At 38.9% G+C, this 22,048-nt stretch overlaps 1 protein-coding gene across 1 annotated transcript; it reads left to right on the top strand.

Annotated features, from left to right (window-relative positions):
- Positions 1 to 10,496: 10,496 nt before the first annotated feature.
- Positions 10,497 to 17,872, top strand: fscn1a (fascin actin-bundling protein 1a). Its single transcript, XM_083524678.1, has 5 exons — positions 10,497 to 11,512; positions 14,180 to 14,336; positions 14,776 to 14,897; positions 15,415 to 15,582; positions 15,710 to 17,872. Exons 1-5 carry the CDS (start codon positions 10,690 to 10,692, stop codon positions 15,913 to 15,915), a joined length of 1,476 nt encoding a protein of 491 aa, XP_083380804.1. The 5' UTR covers positions 10,497 to 10,689; the 3' UTR covers positions 15,916 to 17,872.
- The last annotated feature ends 4,176 nt before the right edge of the window (positions 17,873 to 22,048 follow it).

The raw sequence follows: 22,048 nt of genomic DNA, 5'->3' as shown, positions 1-22,048 counted from the left end.
TGCTCTTAAATGATAAAAAAAATGTAATTAGGCCTGCTAAATCCACACTGACAGTCCTTCACACTGCAGCTGGATTCTGATGCAGCCCCTGCATTATACACAGGGCAGCCCCAGCACACATTCATCACTTCTGCACTGTATTTTTTGCAAAAACTCTGGAATTTGTGGGTTGAGTTTAAGAAGGACTGTACGAATAGAGGGAGACGTTGCAGTTGCATAGCTGATGGATTATGCAGGACAGCATTCCCTACATCTCCCTATAGAGTAACTTGCTCTGACTACAGGTTTTGCTGCTTTTGGCCCAACCAGAGCAACCGCTTTTTCCTGCTGGCATGACAAAGGCGGACAGGGAGGAGGGCAGGCGAATGCTTCAGCCACTGAGTGGCCCCTAGAAGAAAAAAAAACACAAGCCTGTGACCTCTCACCCCAGCTGCTGGAGGGGTGGGGAAAATTTCCACTGCCTGGGATCCCTGGTGATTTTGGGCTTTTTGTTAAACAGAGAACGCCCTGAAAAGGGGCTTATACAATGGTGCTGTACTGCTACAATTCTTCATTGCTTTCCACATGCCATTTCAAGTTTTCAAAAAATATCAGTAATTTCTGTGTGTCTGGAATCACTTAAGAGTGTGTGTGTGTGTGTGTGTGTGTGTGTGTGTGTGTGTGTGTGTGTGTGTGTGTGTGTGTGTGTGTATAAATGTAAGCCCCCCTCCTTAAATTATATCCTGTGCCAGAATGAATGAGAAGTTTTCACCTCCTCTGCATCTGGTGAAGCCATTATAGAGTGCTACAAACAGTGTTTAAAAACTGTCTCCTTTTGCTCCTGCCTGTTCAACTGATTGTGATAAAGTTCAATCTTCCTATAACATTTTAGGAAGTACAAAGTTTGAAATAAATTTAAAAAATTTTATACACCCTTCATAATAGGATTATGTAAAATTAATTTACATCATTTATATAAGGAACATGCATACGTATTAAAGAGTATACCTTTTCCCTTTTAAAGTTATTATTACCGTTTACATTGTAATTTAAACAGTCTGCTGGAACTAATTGTAAATTGTACCTATAACCCACATTTTGTTTTCTGTCAAAATTACTTCTCATATACAATCAAATTCCTTTTTCTGAATAATCAGTAGTCAAGTCAAGTCAAGTCAAGAAGCTTTTATTGTCATTTCAACCATATATAGCTGACACAGTACACAGCGAAATGAGACAACGTTCCTTCAGAACCCTGGTGCTACATTAAACAACATAAAGCTAGATAACAGAAAACATCCAAATATTTTTTTCCGATAATTAAATTTTTTATTCCATTTGGCAGGCTTCCTTATCCAGAGTGACTTACATTTATACAAGTGAGCAGCTGAAGTTTAAGGGTCCACCAGTGCCAGCTTGGTGGTGCTCAGATTTCAACTCGCAACCTTATAACAAAGGTCCAATGCCTCAACCCCCTGAGCTACAATTTCAGAGTGTGTTCTGGATTCAGTAACTTTTTGTCTCACAATGCTATATTATACTAAAGAAATGGAAAAATGTCAATTTGGTACTAACTAACCTCCTTACTGTTTCCCTGATCCGTTGTTCTATCATTATTTAAATCTCAGGTGTAAGCACTTCCTAATGCTAATAATTTACCAGGTCACTACTTCATATTAGCTAAATGCAATTCACTTTAATTCTGTCTGCTGAAAATCTGCGCCGTTAGCACATCTAACTAGAAGACACACTTTCCGATGGTGATTTAGTGAATAAGGATTTGGGTAAAAAGGGCCAAAAGATCTTGCAAGTCTGGTGCAATTCTTTAATAAATATAGCTTTTCTGCTGAACTAGCAAAATAAAAGCCACAGATCAACTTCAACCCTATGTTTTCTATATTTACTCACCACTTACCGCTTAAAACAACCCCTATAAAAATGTATACAGTAAACATAATTTGTGATCTCTTTTTAATCTATGGTCTCCATCGTGGTTGAGAAAAAAGCTCATTGTGGCTATTGTTTCTCAGTGTATACATCATCGTGTGGAGATTTGATCAAATTGCAAGCTTTAAGATGATGAAGTTTGTGGCCAGAACAGTTTATGCTTATTCTTCTGTATACAATCTGCACAGCTGTATTAACATTATTTAATGATGATAAGCAAAATAGAAACATTTTAGGGGAAAACATACAATAAAATGGTTGCATATACTGTATGTGTATACCCTTTTACAAATACTTTATTTAAGCAATGTTTGCTTTAAGTGTCTTTCAACTTAGTATATCTTGATTCGGCAATTCCACTCTGTCTTGCGAAAAGAAGAGGTTGTTTTCAGTCACTTCACAATCATTTAAATTTGAGCTCTGACTAGGCTGTTCTAAGATATTGATAACCTTTTTTTAAACACTGTCTTTTTTATGACTTGGATTTGTGCTTTGGGTTGTTATTATGCTAGAAAATGAGAAGAATATTTGCCTTTAGCTGTCTGAGATCTATCTATGATTCCATAACATGGATGCTACCACCACCATGTATCACTGAGGATATGGTGTTCTTTGAGTGAATAGCTATTTTTACATGCACCAAACATCTTAGAATTATGCACAATCAGGTAACATATTTTGTCAGATGATTTAGAATGATTTGATTAAAAAAGCAATCGCTTCCAACTTCCACTGCAACTGATCATGCAGGAAGTCACCAGTACTTGCCAGATATTCCAGCAGCTACTTTGATGTTGTTGTAGGTCTCTTGGCAGTCTCACTGATAAGTTTTTGTCTTGTCCTTTAGTCTATTTTGGAAGGATATCCTGTTTTTGCTGAACGTCACACTGGCGCCTCATTTTCTTCTGGAAAGTCTTTTGTATGTGCAAATGTTTTTCTCCACATTTTGGATATGAATCCATGGACTCATAAAAAAATTATATATATATACGAAAAATGCAAAGTGTAAACATTTCTAAAGATGCAAATCAGTCAGAACCACCAGCAAACAAAAAAACCAAAATAAAAAAACCCCCAACCAACTCAAATAGACTGCTTGTACAATGTTTATTAACCATGAGGCAATGTACAACTGCACATGACCCATAAAGAACAGCACACATTTGAGTATGTAGGTCATAGTGTCAGTGTGATCACCCTTAGGAGAAGAAGTTTTGTCAGACTGGGTGTTGGAACCTGCATGACCGTGAATGCTCAGTCTGTTGGCAGAGGGAAGAGAAAGAGGGAGAGGAGAGAGAGAGAGAGAGAGAGAGAGAGAGAGAGAGAGAGAGCAAGCAGGAGGTGACTGGATGATTCAGAGAAATGCATTCAGGTCAGTAAGCTTCTGGCAGGGTGCTCTGGTGCACACAATACAGCAGACCCGCTGTGTCAGCCCTTGAGAGGTATAAGGGTAAGTTAGCAGAACAACAGAGCTGAACATCTCTCCAATTCCAGAGGCATTAAACTTGAAAATAGAGGTTACAATACAGTACCACTCAATGTATCAAATGTTGAAGCATTAACTATCTATACTTTATTCAGCACCATATCAATGGAAAACTACATGGTGCCATGTTATTAGAGATTCAGGCCTGGAATGGTTTTAAGGAGTGAATGGGTTAACAATATAAACACAGACAAATGTGAAAACCCTTTGGGCAACAGCAGTACCACCACCGCGTAAGACCGTTAAACCGGCTGATGTTTGGGTGGTAAATAAATTGTTAGACAACAGTGTTCACAGTGCACACAAAGAGCCAGTGTAATGTAACGGCTCACAGCCGCATGCTGGCTCATCCTAGTCATGGGCGGGGGGGGGAAGAGACGGGGAATGGTTGTCTGATTGGCTCGGTGGTAAAGGCAAGCGAGGGCGATTGATGCCTCCGTCCGCTCAGGAGGAGCTGGCAAATCGCACCTGACGCAGTGCTGCAGCACACCATCGATATGCAGCACATCACATCTCCTCCCCAGTGCTGCCAAAGCCAATACACAGCCAGAAAGAGAGGAAGAGACGAGGGTGGAGATAGGAAGACAAATACTGTACACAGCACACAAAGAATAGGAGTAGAGTTAAAAGGCAAGCTAAAGGAATATCTACATTTTGGCTGCATTCCACAGATGAATGCACACACAAACACATCTGCAGCAGAAACAACACTCCTCAGGACATCACCCTCAGCAGCTATGCCTAACGAGTTTGCATTGCACAGCATGTTTATTTAGGCATAGCTTTCGCTTAGCTTGGAAAAACACTTCTCATTTCCTCTTTAATTATTAAATGAATGTTTGAGGCTAATCCATAAGTGTGTTATAGTGCCTGTATCATTTAAATATAAGGCAACAAAAAAAAACAGTGAATAAGGAGATTTGTGTCACTGTTGCTTTTGTGTTAATGGCTATACTCAGATGAGCCTGGCTTTTTAGAAGAGCAGATTTGGATTTGTGTTGCCATGGTAACTGCAATGGCTTTATCATGTGAACAAAGATCCCTCTGAGCCTTCCAGTTCTGAGATGGCCACTTCATTGCATGTGTGTGAGTGTATCATGAAGGGAAACTTTATCTAAAACAGGCTAGGAGAGCAGACAGAAGATTGACAAAACCTCCTGAAACTGTATTAGAGATTCAGATGGTTTGCAGCAAAAGATATGCGTTTCTCAATGCTTTTTATTTTGAGTAAGCGCTCTCTAAACGATCTTTATTAGTCTTTATACATAGCTATAAGTCATAAAAAGGTTGCATGCAAATTATGCTCTTGTGCGATACAGACAAGATCTCTGATATCGCACAAGAGCATCATTTGCACTTGTGCTCTTGTGCTCTTGTGTGATACAGACAAGATCTCTGATATCGAATAGCTTATAGAAATAGTAGCACAACAAAAAAAAAAGATAGAAATTGATATCATTTATTTACGATGGAGTTAAAAGTTAGATATGTAATATGTTGCAATAAAGAAAACGTGTATCCGAGACAATTAAATCTACAATTTCACGAGTTCTTTCAGGTACTTTCAAAGGTTTTTTTAGAATAAAGAATTGCACCAACACTGAAAGGAGGTGTCATCTGTATCTGCATCTATTTGTATGCTACTATTTTTACAAGCTCGATTTTTACATTCGAGATCAGAGATCTTATCTGTGTCACACAAGAGCATCATTTGCATACAACCTTTTATGACTTATAGCTATGTATAAAGACTTATAGAGATTGTTTAGAGAGCACTTACTCAAAATAAAGAGCATTGAAAAATGCATCATTTTTGCTGCAAAGCATCTGAATCTCTAATACAGTTTTGGGTGGTGTTGAAAATCTTCTGTCTGCTCTCCTAACTTTTTGTACTTACAGAGGAGCACTTTTCTCTAAGGACAACTCGGGTATATGTAGCAATTAACTGTGCTCAGGATTTAATGACATTAAAACAGTAATGCATATTCCAATCCTGTAAAAACAACCCGATTAAAGGAAAAAAGCTTTCTGATTTGGCTAATGCAGTTGCTACTGACCTGCAAAATCTTCTTTTTGTTGATCATACCATCAGCTAACTTGTTTACTCTAGCAAACTATTATCACTTTACTGGCTCCTGAGTCACAACACATATCTTTTTTTAAACGAGGATAGAACTTAGGTCTATTATTTAGTAATTTGTCTTCAATTGTAATTTTATCATGGTTAAGTTTGCGATAGATCCAGAGCATATCCTGGGAACTCTAGGCATGAGGTTGGAATACTCTCTGGATGGGACGCCAATCCGACATTCAACAGTCACGTACTCTAACACACAGGGGCATTTTAGCATAGCTAATCCACCCACTGATATGTTTCTGTGAGTTGCAAGGAAACCAACATGTTTACAAAAAACATGTTCACACCTTTTAGATTATGACAATATTGTTTAAGGGTCTGATTATGAATAGTCATGACTAGCAAGTATAAAATATTCATAAATGTATCTAAGGAATAAGAACAAAGCTCAAATGTTTTTTAAAGGGAGATGGTTTTGAATGGCAAAATTTTGCAAAAATAATAACAACTATCTCTCTTCACACACACACACACACACACACACACACACACACACACACACACACACACACACACACACACACACACACACACACACAGGATTTTACTTCATTTTGGTATTTTTTTGTACTTATGATAATATAATCGCAAAAAGTGTAAAAAAAAAGAATAAAAATAAACTAAAAATACAATACAAAACCACTGTGTTTATTTAAGAGACTTGTTTGTATATCATAGATATGTCCTTTCATTCAAAGCTGAGCAGAGTTAAATGAAACAAATGTGGTTTTCTACAGTACAGTAACTTTGCATCAGTAAATCCTTTGCTGTAATATGATCCACAAAATTTGACTGTGAAAAGCACAAGGTTCTACTGTTTTAAAAAAAATATATATATATATATTCCCCAGATATCTGTAAGTACGTGTTGGGGGTTTCACACACTTTTACATGCAATTTGTTATTCCCAGAGTGAACCATATGATAAAACAAAGTTTGTCAGCTCAAACACACTCCCTGACTGAACAGCTGCCAGTATTATTCGGATGAACCTACTGTTTATTTGACTGTATCTTCCTGAACCATGCAATGCGTGTGTGCAGGCTGTGAATAGATCTTTGTGTAGAGAAACAGTTTGAGTTTTGTTTCCTCATGATAAAGCAGGACTTTGTCAAAACCGCTCATTCCACTAGAAAGTCCTTTACCAGAGTAGGATAAACATTCTGTATTGCTCATGCTCCTCAATAAAATATATTCAACTTGCAATGCTTTGAGCAAAAATGTAGCAAACACAGTTAAATAACCATTGCACACATAAAAAAAAAAAAAAAGAGAATATTTGCCTTGGTTTTAATAAAAATAAATAAATAAATTATATATATATATATATATATATATATATATATATATATATATATATATACACACACACACACACACACACACACACACACACACACACACACACACACACACACATATATATATATATATATATATATATATATATATATATATATATTATATATATATGTGTGTGTGTGTATATATATATATATATATACACACACACACACACACACACATATATATATATATATATATATATATATATATATATATATATATATATATATATATATATATATATAATTAGAGTTACTTTGTAAAATAACAATGATTAAAAAACTGATAATGATGAAAAAAAATTATATAAAATAAAAAATGATTCCATATGCATTACTCCACAGAATTTTTTAAAGTCCTGTTTCCTTGGGGTAAAACTTTATTTTTTTGGGGGGGTTACACACATTTCAAATAGTTTTGTTATCCTTTACTATAGGGACAAGTCTAATAATTTTTCAACACAAAAGAGACCGATTTTGTTGACCTGATCAAATAAAATGAATGCATAAATACACGGGTAAAAAAAACAAATGTTAAGCGCAATTATGAGCACAATGAAACAGGTCTAAAACATTATAATCGTTCACAGATGATGGAATGAAAAAAAAACATCTGGGAAACAAAGATTTATAGCAAGCTGTTTGATAAAACCTACACTAACGCATCTTACAAAACATCAGTAAGTTTCATTAGGTTTAAAAGCAGCTGTGTGTTTTGTAGAGAAATGATGGCAAATGGAAATGTTTAGTTTATGCATACTGTGAGCATGTTTGGTGACAGAATAAGACTTCATGCTGTACAAGAAAAAGCACTGTATAATGTATATCAGCAATGCTTTGGAACAGATTTGTGACAGTTGGTTCAGAGGCTTTGGATTAATAGCAAACATTCATACAATAATCTCTACATTAAATAATTTGTTTTGTACCAGATGCATCCTGACTGGTGGCAGATGTTCCAGTTGAGGGTCTTCAGGAATGTTTTGAATCAAAGCATCCATGAGATTCAACAGATGTAATGAATTTTGGTCAAAATAAAAGTTTTTTTTATTTGTTTCTTATGTCTTTATATTATGTTTTGTTTGCCAAATCGCAAAAATAAGAACAGTGCTGCCAATAATATTTATATAATAAATAACTCCAGGGTGTCCAGGTCAACCATAAATTTGTGTGGAGTTTCCTATGTCTTCTTTTCCATTGGGTGTTTGTCTGGTTTTCTACCAATTTTAAAGACTGGTAAGAGGTTTGGCTTCATTTAAATGTCTCTCAGTGTGAAGAAATGTGTGTGATTGTTTTTCCTTGGTGCCCTGTAATGGACTGTACTGTTCAGGGGGTAGTTCTATCTCATGCCTATAGGCTCTGGAGCCACCTCAGCCCTGCCCTGGAGTAGAATGAAGAATAGGAGATAGCTTATTGGTTTAAGATGTTGGAGTACTGATCAGAAGGATGTGAGTTCACATCCCAGCACTACCAAGCTGCCACTGTTGGTAAGAACCTTAATCGCTCAGTTGTATAAATGAGGTAAATATAAAGCTGAGTGAAAATGTGTGCAAAAAATGTGACATTATGTGAAATTATATATATTATATATTATTATTTATATATATATATATATATATATATATATATATATATATATATATATATATATATATATACAGTGAGGAAAATAAGTATTTGAACACCCTGCTATTTTGCAAGTTCTCCCACTTAGATATCATGGAGGGGTCTGAAATTGTCATCGTAGGTGCATGTCCATGGTGAGAGACATAATCTAAAAAAAAAAATCCAGAAATCACAATATATGATTTTTAAACTATTTATTTGTATGATACAGCTGCAAATAAGTATTTGAACACCTGTCTATCAGCTAGAATTCTGACCCTCAAAGACCTGTAAGTCTCTCTTTAAAATGTCCACCTCCACTACATTTATTATCCTAAATTAGATGCACCTGTTTGAGGTCGTTAGCTGCATAAAGACACCTGTCCACCCCATACAATCAGTAAGAATCCAACTACTAACATGGCCAAGACCAAAGAGCTGTCCAAAGACACTAGAGACAAAAATGTACACCTCCACAAGGCTGGAAAGGGCTACAGGGAAATTGCCAAGCAACTTGGTGAAAAAAGTTCCACTGTTGGAGCAATCATTAGAAAATGGAAGAAGCTAAACATGACTGTCAATCTCCCTCGGACTGGGGCTCCATGCAAGATCTTACTTCCTGGGGTCTCAATGATCCTAAGGAAGGTGAGAAATCAGCCCAGAACTACACGGGAGGAGCTGGTCAATGACCTGAAAAGAGCTGAGACCACCGTTTCCAAGGTTACTGTTGGTAATACACTAAGACGTCATAGTTTGAAATCATGCATGGCACGGAAGGTTCCCCTGCTTAAACCAGCACATGTCCAGGCACGTCTTAAGTTTGCCAATGACCATTTGGATGATCCAGAGGAGTCATGGGAGAAAGTCATGTGGTCAGATGAGACCAAAATAGAACTTTTGGGTCATAATTCCACTAAACGTTTTTGAAGGAAGAAGAATGATGAGTACCATCCCAAGAACACCATCCCTACTGTGAAGCATGGGGGTGGTAGCATCATGCTTTGGGGGTGTTTTTCTGCACATGGGACAGGGCGACTGCACTGTATTAAGGAGAGGATGACCGGGGCCTTGTATTGCGAGATTTTGGGGAGCAACCTCCTTCCCTCAGTTAGAGCATTAAAGATGGGTCGATGCTGGGTCTTCCAACATGACAATGACCCGAAGCACACAGCCAGGATAACCAAGGAATGGCTCTGTAAGAAGCATATCAAGGTTCTGGCGTGGCCTAGCCAGTCTCCAGACCTAAACCCAATAGAGAATCTTTTCTCCGTGTTTCTCAGCGACAGGCCAGAAACCGGACTGATCTAAAGAAGATCTGTGTGGAGGAGTGGGCCAAAATCCCTCCTGCAGTGTGTGCAAACCTGGTGAAAAACTACAGGAAACATTTGACCTCTATAATTGCAAACAAAGGCTACTGTACCAAATATTAACATTGACTTTCTCAGGTGTTCAAATACTTATTTGCAGCTGTATCATACAAATAAATAGTTATAAAATCATACATTGTGATTTCTGGATTTTTTTTTTAGATTATGTCTCTCACAGTGGACATGCACATACGATGACAATTTCAGACCCCTCCATGGTTTTTAAGTGGGAGAACTTGCAAAATAGCAGGGTGTTCAAATACTTATTTTCCTCACTGTATATATATATATATATATATATATATATATATATATATATATATATATAATATAATTTTTGTATTAAAATTTATTCCTTTAGCCAAGAAAATTCCCAAGTTTTTGGGTACAAACATTTGACCTATGAAGAAAAGTATAAAAAAATAACCTGAAATTTATTTATAATAATATATTGATGCCAAAGCTGACAAATAAATAATATTGAACCCCATCATAACCAGTTAAATAACAAAAACAGGCCATAACCTGCATCAGGTATTTCAGTCTTACAGATGTGTTACTGAGTTAAAAAACTACAGATGTGGGAATTCTTGTAAAATAAAAAGAGTGGGCGGGACTATGCGCCTGACATCACTCACGTGTATAAAAGCTTCAGCTGCGTGCGGACGCGCGCGCTGAGAGTGGCGACGCTGCCCAAACAAAGAGCCAGGAGACACGCGCGCACACGCACACGCACAGAGGCATCACTGCTGCAGCAGCACAGAATCTCTCTCACACACACCTCCAGTGCAGTAGACAAATTGTCCTCAACCTACAGCCAACATGACGTCTAACGGAACTAGCGACATGCTGACCATCCAATTTGGACTCATTAATTGTGGAAACAAATACCTAACGGCTGAGACGTTCGGCTTCAAGATCAACGCGTCCGCCACGAGCATGAAGAAGAAACAAATCTGGACGCTGGAGCAGAACGGTGATGACTCGAACGTGTTCTTCTTGAAGAGCCACCTGGGCCGCTACATCGCCGCCGACAAGGATGGCAACGTGACCGGAGACACCGAGGTGCCCAACGACGACTGCCGCTTCGTGGTGACGGCTCACGATGACGGCCGCTGGTCCCTGCAGTCCGAGCCGCACCGGCGCTACCTGGGCGGCACCGAGGACCGCATCACATGCTTCGCGCAAAGCTCGGGCCACGCGGAGAAATGGAGCGTGCACATCGCCATGCACCCGCAGCTCAACCTGTTCAGCGTGACGCGCAAAAGGTACGCGCACCTGAGCGCCAAGGACGACGAGGTGGCCATCGACCGCGACGTGCCGTGGGGTGTAGACTCTCTCATCACACTCGTCTTCCATGAGCAAAAGTATCACCTGCAGACGTCGGACAACCGGTTCCTCAAAAACGATGGCACCCTGGCGCAGAAGCCTGACAAGAGCACCGGCTACACGCTGGAGTTCCGCTCTGGTAAGGTCGCCTTCAGGGACGGTGTGGGGAAATACCTGGCCCCATCCGGACCCAGCGGCACCATGAAGTCCGGCAAGAGCACCAAAGTAGGCAAGGACGAGCTCTTCATCTTGGAGCAAAGCCACCCTCAAGTAGTGCTCACTGCTGCTAATGACAGGAATGTGTCCACCAGGCAAGGTAGGATGGACATTTCATTTATGGTCTATATCATCATCATGGTCTATAAATGTGTGCTCCAGTTATTTCCCAGTTACCCATCAGAATCTGCATAAGACCAGAATGCATGATTCAGCAGCAACCACTGTATAATTAGTCATAATTTAAATACTGAGAATTTTCATCCTGATTCCCTTATGATTATATATCATTTTCTTAATTATGGATCCTGTGGTTTGCGGTTCCTATGTTTAAATGGCCAAAACTACTGAATGAAAAGCAGGAGCCTGCAGAGGTCATCTCTAATGTTCAAGTCCATAGATGTTTTAAAAATGCTTCCATTATGTAGCATGAATGTTGACCGTGGAATATGTTCCTCTTTTTTTTTTTTTTTTTTTTAGCGATGGGTTGGACCGCTGCATAGCAGCATCCATTTTGTATTTTCTCTTTTCCTCTCTTCCTGAGCATGCCTGTGAATGTTGAGATGGCAGGCAGAGAGTCCAAGGCTGAAAATAATCTACTGGTCAGAGTCAGCACTAAGGCTGGACTGTGGAATTCCACAACTGCTGCATTGTGGAAGATCCAGTTTGTCATAATTCAATTGCGAGCCATTACAGTCCACTCAGAGGAATCGGACGGCCGGAGGAAAGCCAAAATAATGGATTTGATTGTATTGAAACTTTGCTGAAATAAGACGAGATGTCATAATGTTTGGATGTGATGACCCGGGCCCCTCCCCCTCTATATCAGCTGATTTTTCTTTTTTTTTTAGGAGCAATGGATAATCCTTTGAGGGTTGTTAGTACAGTGTGCCCTGCACCCACCATGGCAGGACTTCTGGTCTCAGGCCTGAATAGTGTGGGTGGCATGGCGGTAGCCATGAGCTAAAAGCAAGCATTCTGCACGTGGTCTCTGCATGACATAATGGAAGGGGTTGCCTTTGTTTCTTAGGGGGTCCTGGTTTTCTTTTATGCTGGTGGAGTGAGGGACTGCTGTGATGCTGTGCTTCTTCATGCTTTAGAGATTTATTGCCATAAGCATCTGGATTGCATTAGGAACTTCTTGTTGCAACTCATCTGCATGCTTTGCCAGTCCTCTGGGATCAGAATGCTTTATGCCTTACTTGAACATGAGCCTTGCTAGTAATTTAGCTTGTCAAATGTGCTAAAAGTTGTTTAGTCATCATGTTCTGTGGGGTTTTAGTTCCGTCTTTGTTTGCCATGTGCAGATTTGTGTTCTGAGGAGGCTGAGATTTTCTTCCTGAGGCATGAGAAGGGTGATGTGGTTGAGCTGAGAGAACAAAGGCAGTGTGATGTGGCCTTGGCTGCCTATGCTCCCCAGCTGCTCGACCTCATAAGCAGTCGCGTTCGTCATGACAATGCCGCCTGCCTGAAAGGGCAGCGGTCCCTTTATAGAAAAACACTGATTCGCTTAAGCAGTCTGTCATTTAGCTCATTTAAACGCTGAAAGATCAGGAAAGTTCCTTCATCCATGTCCTGCTGTCTGTCTCTTGCGGGTTCTGTGTGGATCAGTGTGCCGATCCACCACGAATGCGGAACTGATTTCCTGCCTGCTTTTGTTCTCCCATATTGATACCAGCTGCAGTAACATTCATATTGCTGACAAGACAAATGTTTGGCCGAGTAGCTTTTTCAAGGCCTATGAATTTGTTAGCAATAGCTCCTCCTTGTCTAAATAACATTTTAAACCCAACATTCTCTCTTATTGTGTAAGAGCAAATGTCTTCGTGGTATCTGAAGCCATCCTTTTGATGTCTGATTAAATGGCAGCCTTGCTCCCCTGCTCCAGTTGCCATAGTGTGAATGGATGAACTGGGCATCTGTGTGTGTGTGTGTGTTTTGGGGGTAGGGTTGTTTCAGTTGCTTATAAAAATTGCTGCAGAAGAATTTAGCTGCTCGGGTCCCTAAAAAATGAACATATTCCCTTTGGTCAGTCTGTTCTGAAGCAGGGTTCTCCATAAAGATTTTTTCACTTGCAGCCATGTGGTTCTAATCGTGGCCATTTATTTTCCTTGCTCGCTCAGGCTTGCATATTTTAGTGGAAATTCAATCTTACTTTGCAGAGGCCAGGCATCCAGCACCATTGTGCATGGCTAGACATTTTAGGTGGTTGTTAAAGCAGGAACATATACAGTTATAAAGTGTCCTGACTGGACATAAAAAATATAGTTATTTTGTCTGTTTACTTAAAAGACTGACATCAGCTCATTTTTACGTGGGGGTTCTGCAGTGATTGCATGACTCATTGTATAACTAATGTGTTTATAATTGAACTGTAAAGATTTATAAATCAGCATGTAACCGATGGTCTGCTTTTCTTTAGCCTTTGTAAACCGGACACATTCTGGCAGACTGAGTCACAACTGTTCTGTCAAGATGCTTAGTGGGAGACATGTGACTACATATATCTTTTGTAGAATATTAACTCTGTTTGTTTATTGTATAAATGTTTGCGTATTTCTGAGCAAAATAAAAAGGCTGCTGATGTACCCAGTGTAAATAATGGGTTAAGTGTGACAGAAAATCTTCACTAATCTCTGAGAACAGCTTTAGTTGCAGATAGACAGTGTGATGACCAGACCATTTTCTGCCTCCTGCTGATCAGAAGACAAGACTTCTGATTACCCTGATAGTGAGACTTACAGGGTTCTGCTTATCCCTCTTTTAGGAATGGACCTGTCTGCCAACCAGGATGAAGAGAGCGATCAAGAGACCTTTCAGATGGAGATCAGCAAAGATACAAAAAAGTGCTCTTTCAGGACCTGCACTGGAAAATACTGGACCTTGACCGCTAATGGTGGACTGCAGTGTACTGCTTCTACCAAGTAAGTCTTTCTTTGGCAAAAGGTTCAAGGCACTGGATTGTGTAGCTAATAATATAAATGGCATTCTGTTCCTGCTGAAGGCTAAGCAAATATTACAAAGGCTAGGCTATAGTACTGGATAGATTACTTATGCTAGAGCCAAGTCCTTCACTTAAATCCCCCTTACGTAGCAAGAATCTATATAAAACATCTACATATTCTGCTTCTATACTCATGTACAGATTGAGTGGGGTCAGCAAAGTTTAGATAAAAGGTATAAGAGGGTAAATGGTGAATGCCATTGGGAAGGTGTACCTACTGCCCCTTTGGCTCCGTTCTCATTGTGTAGCATTGTGCTGTAATTGGTCAGCACTTGTTTTACAAGGGGTGAGGGGAGCCTGGTTTTCTATGCACGTTCATACACTAATTAATTTGTATTTCATAATTTCTTTGCAATCAGGACTGCCAACTGCTATTTCGATATTGAATGGCGAGGCAAGAAAATTACTCTCCGTGCCTCCAATGGAAAATACGTGGCAGCCAAAAAGAATGGGCAGCTGGCTGCTACCGTTGATTCTGCAGGTGAGTTCGTTTTTAAAAAGTAAAAAAAAAAAACCTATTTGCTAAATGTTTTCCAAAAGTTCATTTAAATGATAATACAGCCATGCTCACTATGTACCTACCAGTGGCCTGTTTATAAATCTCAAATCATCTTAAAATCATGCACACATGAATGTGAACAATAATTCTACCTAAATAATGCAATCAAAAGGGCAGATTATTAAGTGTTTCCTAATTTTGTGTATTCGTTCTTTCCTTTATTTATTTTTGTATCCTTCATTCATTCATTCACTTCATTTCGTTATATTAAAACCGTCCTGCACCATTAAAGGTGTGTGAATAAGCACAGCACTTTCCGCGTACGTATCTATAAGAAAGGAACAAATCAAAATTCAAATAACATATTTTAATGAAGACCCCAGGCCTTTTTTGGTTTTCTTTCAAAATGGGATGATGCACATATAGATGGTCTGAAACGATTAGAAGGATGTTCAGGATAACCAAATTTTCCATGCTCATGTTTCTATTTCCCCTGTAGGAGAGTCTGAGGAATTCTTGATGAAGCTGATCAACAGGCCAATCATTGTGCTGAGGGGAGAGCACGGCTTCATCGGCTGCAGGAAGGTCACTGGGACTCTGGACTCCAACCGATCCTCCTACGATGTCTTTGGCCTGGAGTTTCGTGATGGTGCCTACAGTCTCCAGGGTGAGATGGCTTCTCCACCTAATATTAATTACTGTGGACTAAACAAAATGGCGTTTTACAATGTGGATTCTTGAAAAATCTTTTGAAAAATCATACAATGTTAAAATGTATGAATTCTGTTGATTAGATTCCACTGGGAAATACTGGATGGTAGGAAGTGAGTCTTCTGTTGTGAGCAGCAGCGATACCCCAGTCGATTTCTTCATGGAGTTCTGTGACTACAGCAAGGTGGCCATCAAGTCACTGGAAGGGAAGTACCTGAAAGGAGACCATGCTGGTGTTCTGAAGGCGAATGCTGATGACCTGGACAGCTCCACTATGTGGGAGTATTAGAAACCCTCAAGTGACCACCGTTTTGTTTTGTTTTTTGTTTTTGTTTCCCTACATATTAAATCTGAGTTTTTTTTCACCATGAGCACAAAAATGGGTAGGAGAGTAAAATGAAGGTCTAAGAGTTGAAGCAGTTTGGGTGGTTTAAATAAACTCCAGTGATAAAGACTCTCTTAATAAATAATAAATAAGCATATTCATTCTCCAGCATTCTGGGGCCATGGAATACTAGCAGTGTTTCATAGGCCAAAAACTCCATGTGTGTCAGCGCTAAATTTCTAGAGGTTGCTTTTATCTGCTCCCTAGATTTCATATACTGTGGTAAAGTCTTGTGGTTTGTTAACTGATTTGACTGGAATTAAAAATTGAAGACGAGTCTGAGGAGAAGTTTGTACCCAGTGTTCTCACAGGTTTGCTGGATCTCCTCAGAGACAAATTTTGGGTGGGATTTTTTGCAATCCCTTTCCTTGTCTTTGCACAGTTCCGTAAGAGCCTTTCTCTTTCAATATGTTGTGTTTTAGGAGAACGTTGTGTTTACTGATGCCTTGTCAAACTCTGTGAGGATTAGCATTTTTCCGGTCATAACCTTCTCTATAATATTGCCAGGCGTTAGAATCCCATTGACCAGAAACGGCAATATTTATTGGTAGTTGTATGAATGTTGATGTATGACTGTCTTGCCATACACAGTTCTAACGTGTGTCCTTTAACCACTGGAATGCCCTGTTTTCGCCACTGAAGATGACTTTGACCCGGTTTTTTGTTTTAATTACTGAAGTATGGCTACAGTCTTGTGTAATACAGTATGTATTGGATTATATTTTTTTGCTTGTGCCATTTCATTTCCCTGTAAAAGGGAAAACTGTGAAGAGAGGCTTACTATGGTCCTTCATCTCAACTCCAGTTACACATCATAATGCCAATAGGAACGAAAGTCTTAAATGAATTACTGCATCTGAAGGATCGACTGTTGTTGGTGTTTAGTTATGAGGCTGATGTTTCTGATCTTTTTGATCCAGTATGTTGTTGCAGGTTCAACACTATTTATGCTAAATTAAGACCTACCATAATATGTCAAAGTGGGAGGGTCTGTGTTCATTGCACATGTAAAGCCAGCATTGGGTTAATCTGGAAAATGCACAACTGTTCAACTGGAATATTAAAATGTAACTGTTGGGTTCTGTTTTAAGTTAAAAGGCACAGACATTATCATATACCTTTTCTGCAATATGGACAACAATCTTAGGAATAAGCACCTTCACAAAACATAAATATATGTCTATTCAAATCTTTATTATACAAAATAACTAGAGCTAGCATCACTTATGAATGAGGGGTGAGACTTGACTGAGATCTCCTAATTTGACTTTACATTATTTGGCTAAAAGTAAAATTGATTGCAAATAATCTACTATTGTAATGAAATTTGCTTCCATTTCTTATTGACGATTTGTACTTAAAGGTTGCATCGTAGATGTATTGTTTACTTGGATATCAGTGGTACATTATAATTGAAGGGTATAAATCAGTCTGCTAATGTAATAATTCTACCAATTGACCCAATCACATGCTTGGTTCTGGAAAAAAAAAAAAGAAAATTGACCATTTCACCTTAAAAAAAAAAAATCAAATTGGTGCTGTTATCAGTTTGTGTGAGCCTCAAACCTGTGAAGACTGTGCAACTGCATAAACACTATATGATTCATTAGTCAGAGTTTATGTAGAATAAAATAGAGAATTCATATAATCTACCCTTACATTCGGGTTTCTGAATACTGAGATCATAAATGCAAGAGAGTGGTAATGACTGTGCCTTATGGTCATACTGGAAAAACACAACATTCCACATCTATACCTTGTAAAACTTTACTGACTTCCTTTTTTATATTGTTTTGATATTATGGTTGCTTTTCTTCATGTGCCATGGGTACAAAAAAAAATGATAAATTGGATTATGAAACTCTACGTGTGGATTTGTCATTTGTTCTCATTACACACAAAGTTCCAGAGATAAAACTCAACTGGAGAAAAACTGCATTTAAATAAAAACAACACAGTAGTACTTGTTTTTTAAGGAGAGAACCATTACCTATAAAAAGTACACTTGAGGAACTTTAAGGAACACTTTTGGGCGTATGTAGCTCAAAGTGGTTTAGTCTAACAGTTCCTCTTGAGCGACCTCTAAATTCACTGATGTATGACTGGACCTTCCTTCCTGAGTTTATTTAAAAAATTCATCTCAAGCTCAGGGGCAGTGAGAGGGGAGTGTTTCTACACGACTGAGATTGCTCCTGAGAGCATTTTTTTTTTTTTTTTTGCTTTGCTGGCCACTGTTCTGCTCATCAATGAAGTCTTTGTGTTGCTATTTGATTAGAGCAGTAGTTGGCTTGTGGTTTGCAAGCTCATCCATCATATTTGGTTAGGAATTCCAATTTATGGCTAACTAATCATCGCCTGTTATACAATTCATTCACAAGAATATTCATTTGAATTAAAAGCAGATGAGACCATGCCAATTCTCTGAAGCTTTAGAATTATTTGGTGTAACTCGAGTAAAGTCTTAGATGTTTCCGTCCACGTGGCCTCGTCCCCTCCTCCACCAGGGAAACGCCTAACCCAATAAAGAAACACCCAGAGAATGCCTTTAATCTGCTTTATTTTGTGTGGAGGCCAAAAAACAGCCTGAGAAATGTTAGCAAGGTTAATTATCAGCGCTCCCAGGGGTCCATGCGACATGTGCACCATACATTAGTATTAAAGTGCTTAATGGACATGTAACTCATTAGGAAAATGGTTTAGGCAAAAACGGCATGTGACTTTTGTGAGAACAACCGAGTATAGTTATATTTAAAATGGCTCAAATTATGTTCAGGCTGTAATCTTTTCAGGTGCGTGCTATAATATATTCTGGTAAATGTTTGTAGATGCGGTCACAAAGACCCTCAGTGCCTGGGTGGAGCCGCTTCTGAAAATAAATAAATAAATAAATCTTAAAGGGTTAAATCATCTTCATGCAGGCTGCTATCATGAACTAAGGTTTCCATGGAAACCAAGAGTGTGTCACTTGAAGAGGCTGGTGTGTGTGTGTATGGAAAGAGAGGCAGATGCAGGATGTAGCTTTCTAAAAAGAACAGGGGTAGTCAGTTGTTAGAAACAGACATATAACAGTAATTACCTAAATCAAATCCAGGCAGTATCTTTAGCTGAACTGAACGGCAGAGGCTGAACATGACTTCACTACACTCTGTCTGATCCAAGGTTATGGGCCTTTAATTACTGTAAATCAGAGTGCAGATGGAGTTCAGATGTGTACTGTATTCTTTGGCATTGGATTTACATGATCTAATTAAAGCAGGGAAGTGTATAAACATATAGGTTTACAGCAGCCCATATTGTGCTACTAGTAAAAAGAAAATCTAGCGAAGTTAAGCAGGAAGCACGAACTGTATATAAATTCAAAGGGCTCAAATCCTCTCTGAAAGGTTATCATTGGGTTGCTGAAGTTATTTCCATTATCCCAGTACTGAATGCAAAAACAACATTTAAAATGACTCAGAGAAACACAATCAGAACTTTTCAATGCACCACCAGGAAAACATTCCAAATAGCAAAACAAAGAAAGAAAAAGATTTAACATAGTGGGTCTCAATAGCTTGGGGTCATGAGGAAACCAGCATCCTGTGCACACATCAGTGTTGAGGGTTTACATTGTCCTCTTCACGGTTTTCTGGGTCAAGGGAGATTCTTCGTCTAATGGCCGCATAAGAAATGGGCAGCAGCTGCAGTGATCACATGTCTGACCCCCAGCAAGTTAATCAAAGTGCTTCATGCTACATATGACCACCCCCTGAGGGGCTGTGATGGTGGACCAAAAACCTCTTATGACTGTCTCCGTAATGGACATTAGCATTATCTTGCCAAAGCATCATTAGGAAAGCATTTGATGGCCACAAATAGAGTCACATGGCCATGTGTGCTTGAGCAGGAAGGAGATGTGTGTGAGGGAGAGAGAGAGGGAGGGGCTCTAAAACATTAATGTCCTGTAAATGTCACAATAAGAAAATATGGCTAGTCATAAGAGTAGGAATGCCTTTATATTTCCTAACCAAAAAAAAAAAAAAAGAACAGTCACACAGTGTCTATTTTTTTTCTCACTGAGTAAAGACATGTTAAACATTTCCCTAATAGAAGAAAGGGAATGCTTTAGGATTAGCAACAAGCCACACAAACACTAACTAAAGTTAGTGAAAACAACAGGCACATGCCTTTTTGATGCTGAGGAATGGCGCTCATAAACGGCACACTTCTACCAGCCAAGACACATAACCTTCTGTACAATCACTTCGAAGAGTGAAATGGTTTGCAGGATAAAAGGCAGGGCTCCAGTTTCAGGAGGTTCTCTAGCAGTGGGCAGACTGCGAGCAAGCTGCCGAGCTCAGGAGTCTCCATACCTGCAGGTGTGACCTCATAACCTGGTGAACAGATGGAAGTCAGAATGTCAAACTGAGCCACCTGATGGTTACGATCAATTCAAGCTCCAGGTTCAATCTAAGCTCCGTAATCAGACTAAGCAATCGCATCATGGCGGTCCCGGTGAGAACCGAGGGATTTGCACGTTGCTTTGTACAATCAATTAAATTCAGTTACACAAATATTGTGCTGAAAAGCATTACAATATTAACAAGGCTACATCTGTATTGTGCTACAGATAGAATAAATATAATTTTTAATGCTCAAACTTTTGTTTTTCCAGATATAAAAGTCACAATGAGGGAAAAAAAAAGGATTTCATATTTTGTTTGTAGATACCAGCAATCCTACCTAAATAGTGCTGCTATACGTTCAACAATATTCAATTCACGACACCATTTAGAAGTTCTGCTGAAAATTGAACAATAATACAAGAAAGTACAAAGTGTGTTTTTTCTGTTTTAAATAACGTAATTACTAAAAATGTATAATATAAAACCTATTTAAAAAAAACAACAAAAAAAACCTAACCTTGCCATTAATGTACTTCAGAACAATTTTCGTACTTTAAGGTATTATTTTTTCCCTCAGTGTATATTTCTTCATGAATACACCATAAAAAAAATTTACAAATTGGATTCAAATATTACACTTGCCATACCACCTCAGGTTAGACCTTAGTGTCAGGACTTGTTTCTTTATAATATTATCATATGACAGTCTCACATCAGTTTGTTTAATTTTTAAAGATAATACACTATGCAGCAGAAAATTTGTGGACCCCTGAAAAATCATATTCGCTTATTCCACAATGATTCCCTCTTTGCTGTTATGATAAGCTGGTTTGGAGCATGGCTGTGGGGGTTTGTAATTATTCAGTTACTAGAGAGTTAGTGAGATCAGGTGCTAAACCCAAAACGTTTTCAGTGGGTTCTTCCAATCCACTTCCACTTCTCAAACCATAAATTCATTGAGCTTGCTTTGTGTACAGGCGCATTTTCATGATGGAACAGGTTTGCGTTTCGGTGCATGGAAATTGTAGTGCTAATGCATACAATAACATTCTATACAATTGTATGCATCTTTGTGGAAAACAACTGAAAGCCCATATATGGGTCTGATGATCAGGTGTCCACAAACTTTTGGCCATATAGTGTATAATCACCATCACCAGTCAGGCTCTCAACTTCAGAATACAAATGCTGCTTCAAAGAAAAAAGAAAGGTACTTTGCCTCTTCGTTCTGTTCAGTAATGTGCTTAAAGAGGCATGCAGCTCAGCCCCAAATCCACAAGCACCCCTGTGCTAAAGTCCTGGGGTGAAGGGTGGAGATCCTGTAATCTGCATTGCTTGTTTTTTATCTGGGCCCTGAATGATGAAGCCAGTTCTCTGCAGGAGCACAGAGTCGGCCTCAAGGTTCACCAAAGGCACAGGACACCTGGAGTCACACCACACACACAGCATCGTAGACACTCACATCACTGTACAACAATGACAAAAGCATTAGCATTAGATCTGAATCTAAAAAAATCTGCAGTGTCTCTCAAGCAGTGGTAGAGTTTTTGCAGTGGATTGAAGATGGTTGCAGATCCGATAGGACGTGGTCTCCAGTACTGAGGACTTTGGTTTCTTTTGGTCAGCTGTTAAATCATATGTGATAACAGGAA

Source organism: Silurus aristotelis, assembly GCF_946808225.1.
Source record: "Silurus aristotelis genome assembly, chromosome: 21".
NCBI lineage: Eukaryota > Metazoa > Chordata > Actinopteri > Siluriformes > Siluridae > Silurus > Silurus aristotelis.
Note: the sequence above shows the minus strand (reverse complement) of the source record. Positions and strands in the feature narration are given on the sequence as shown.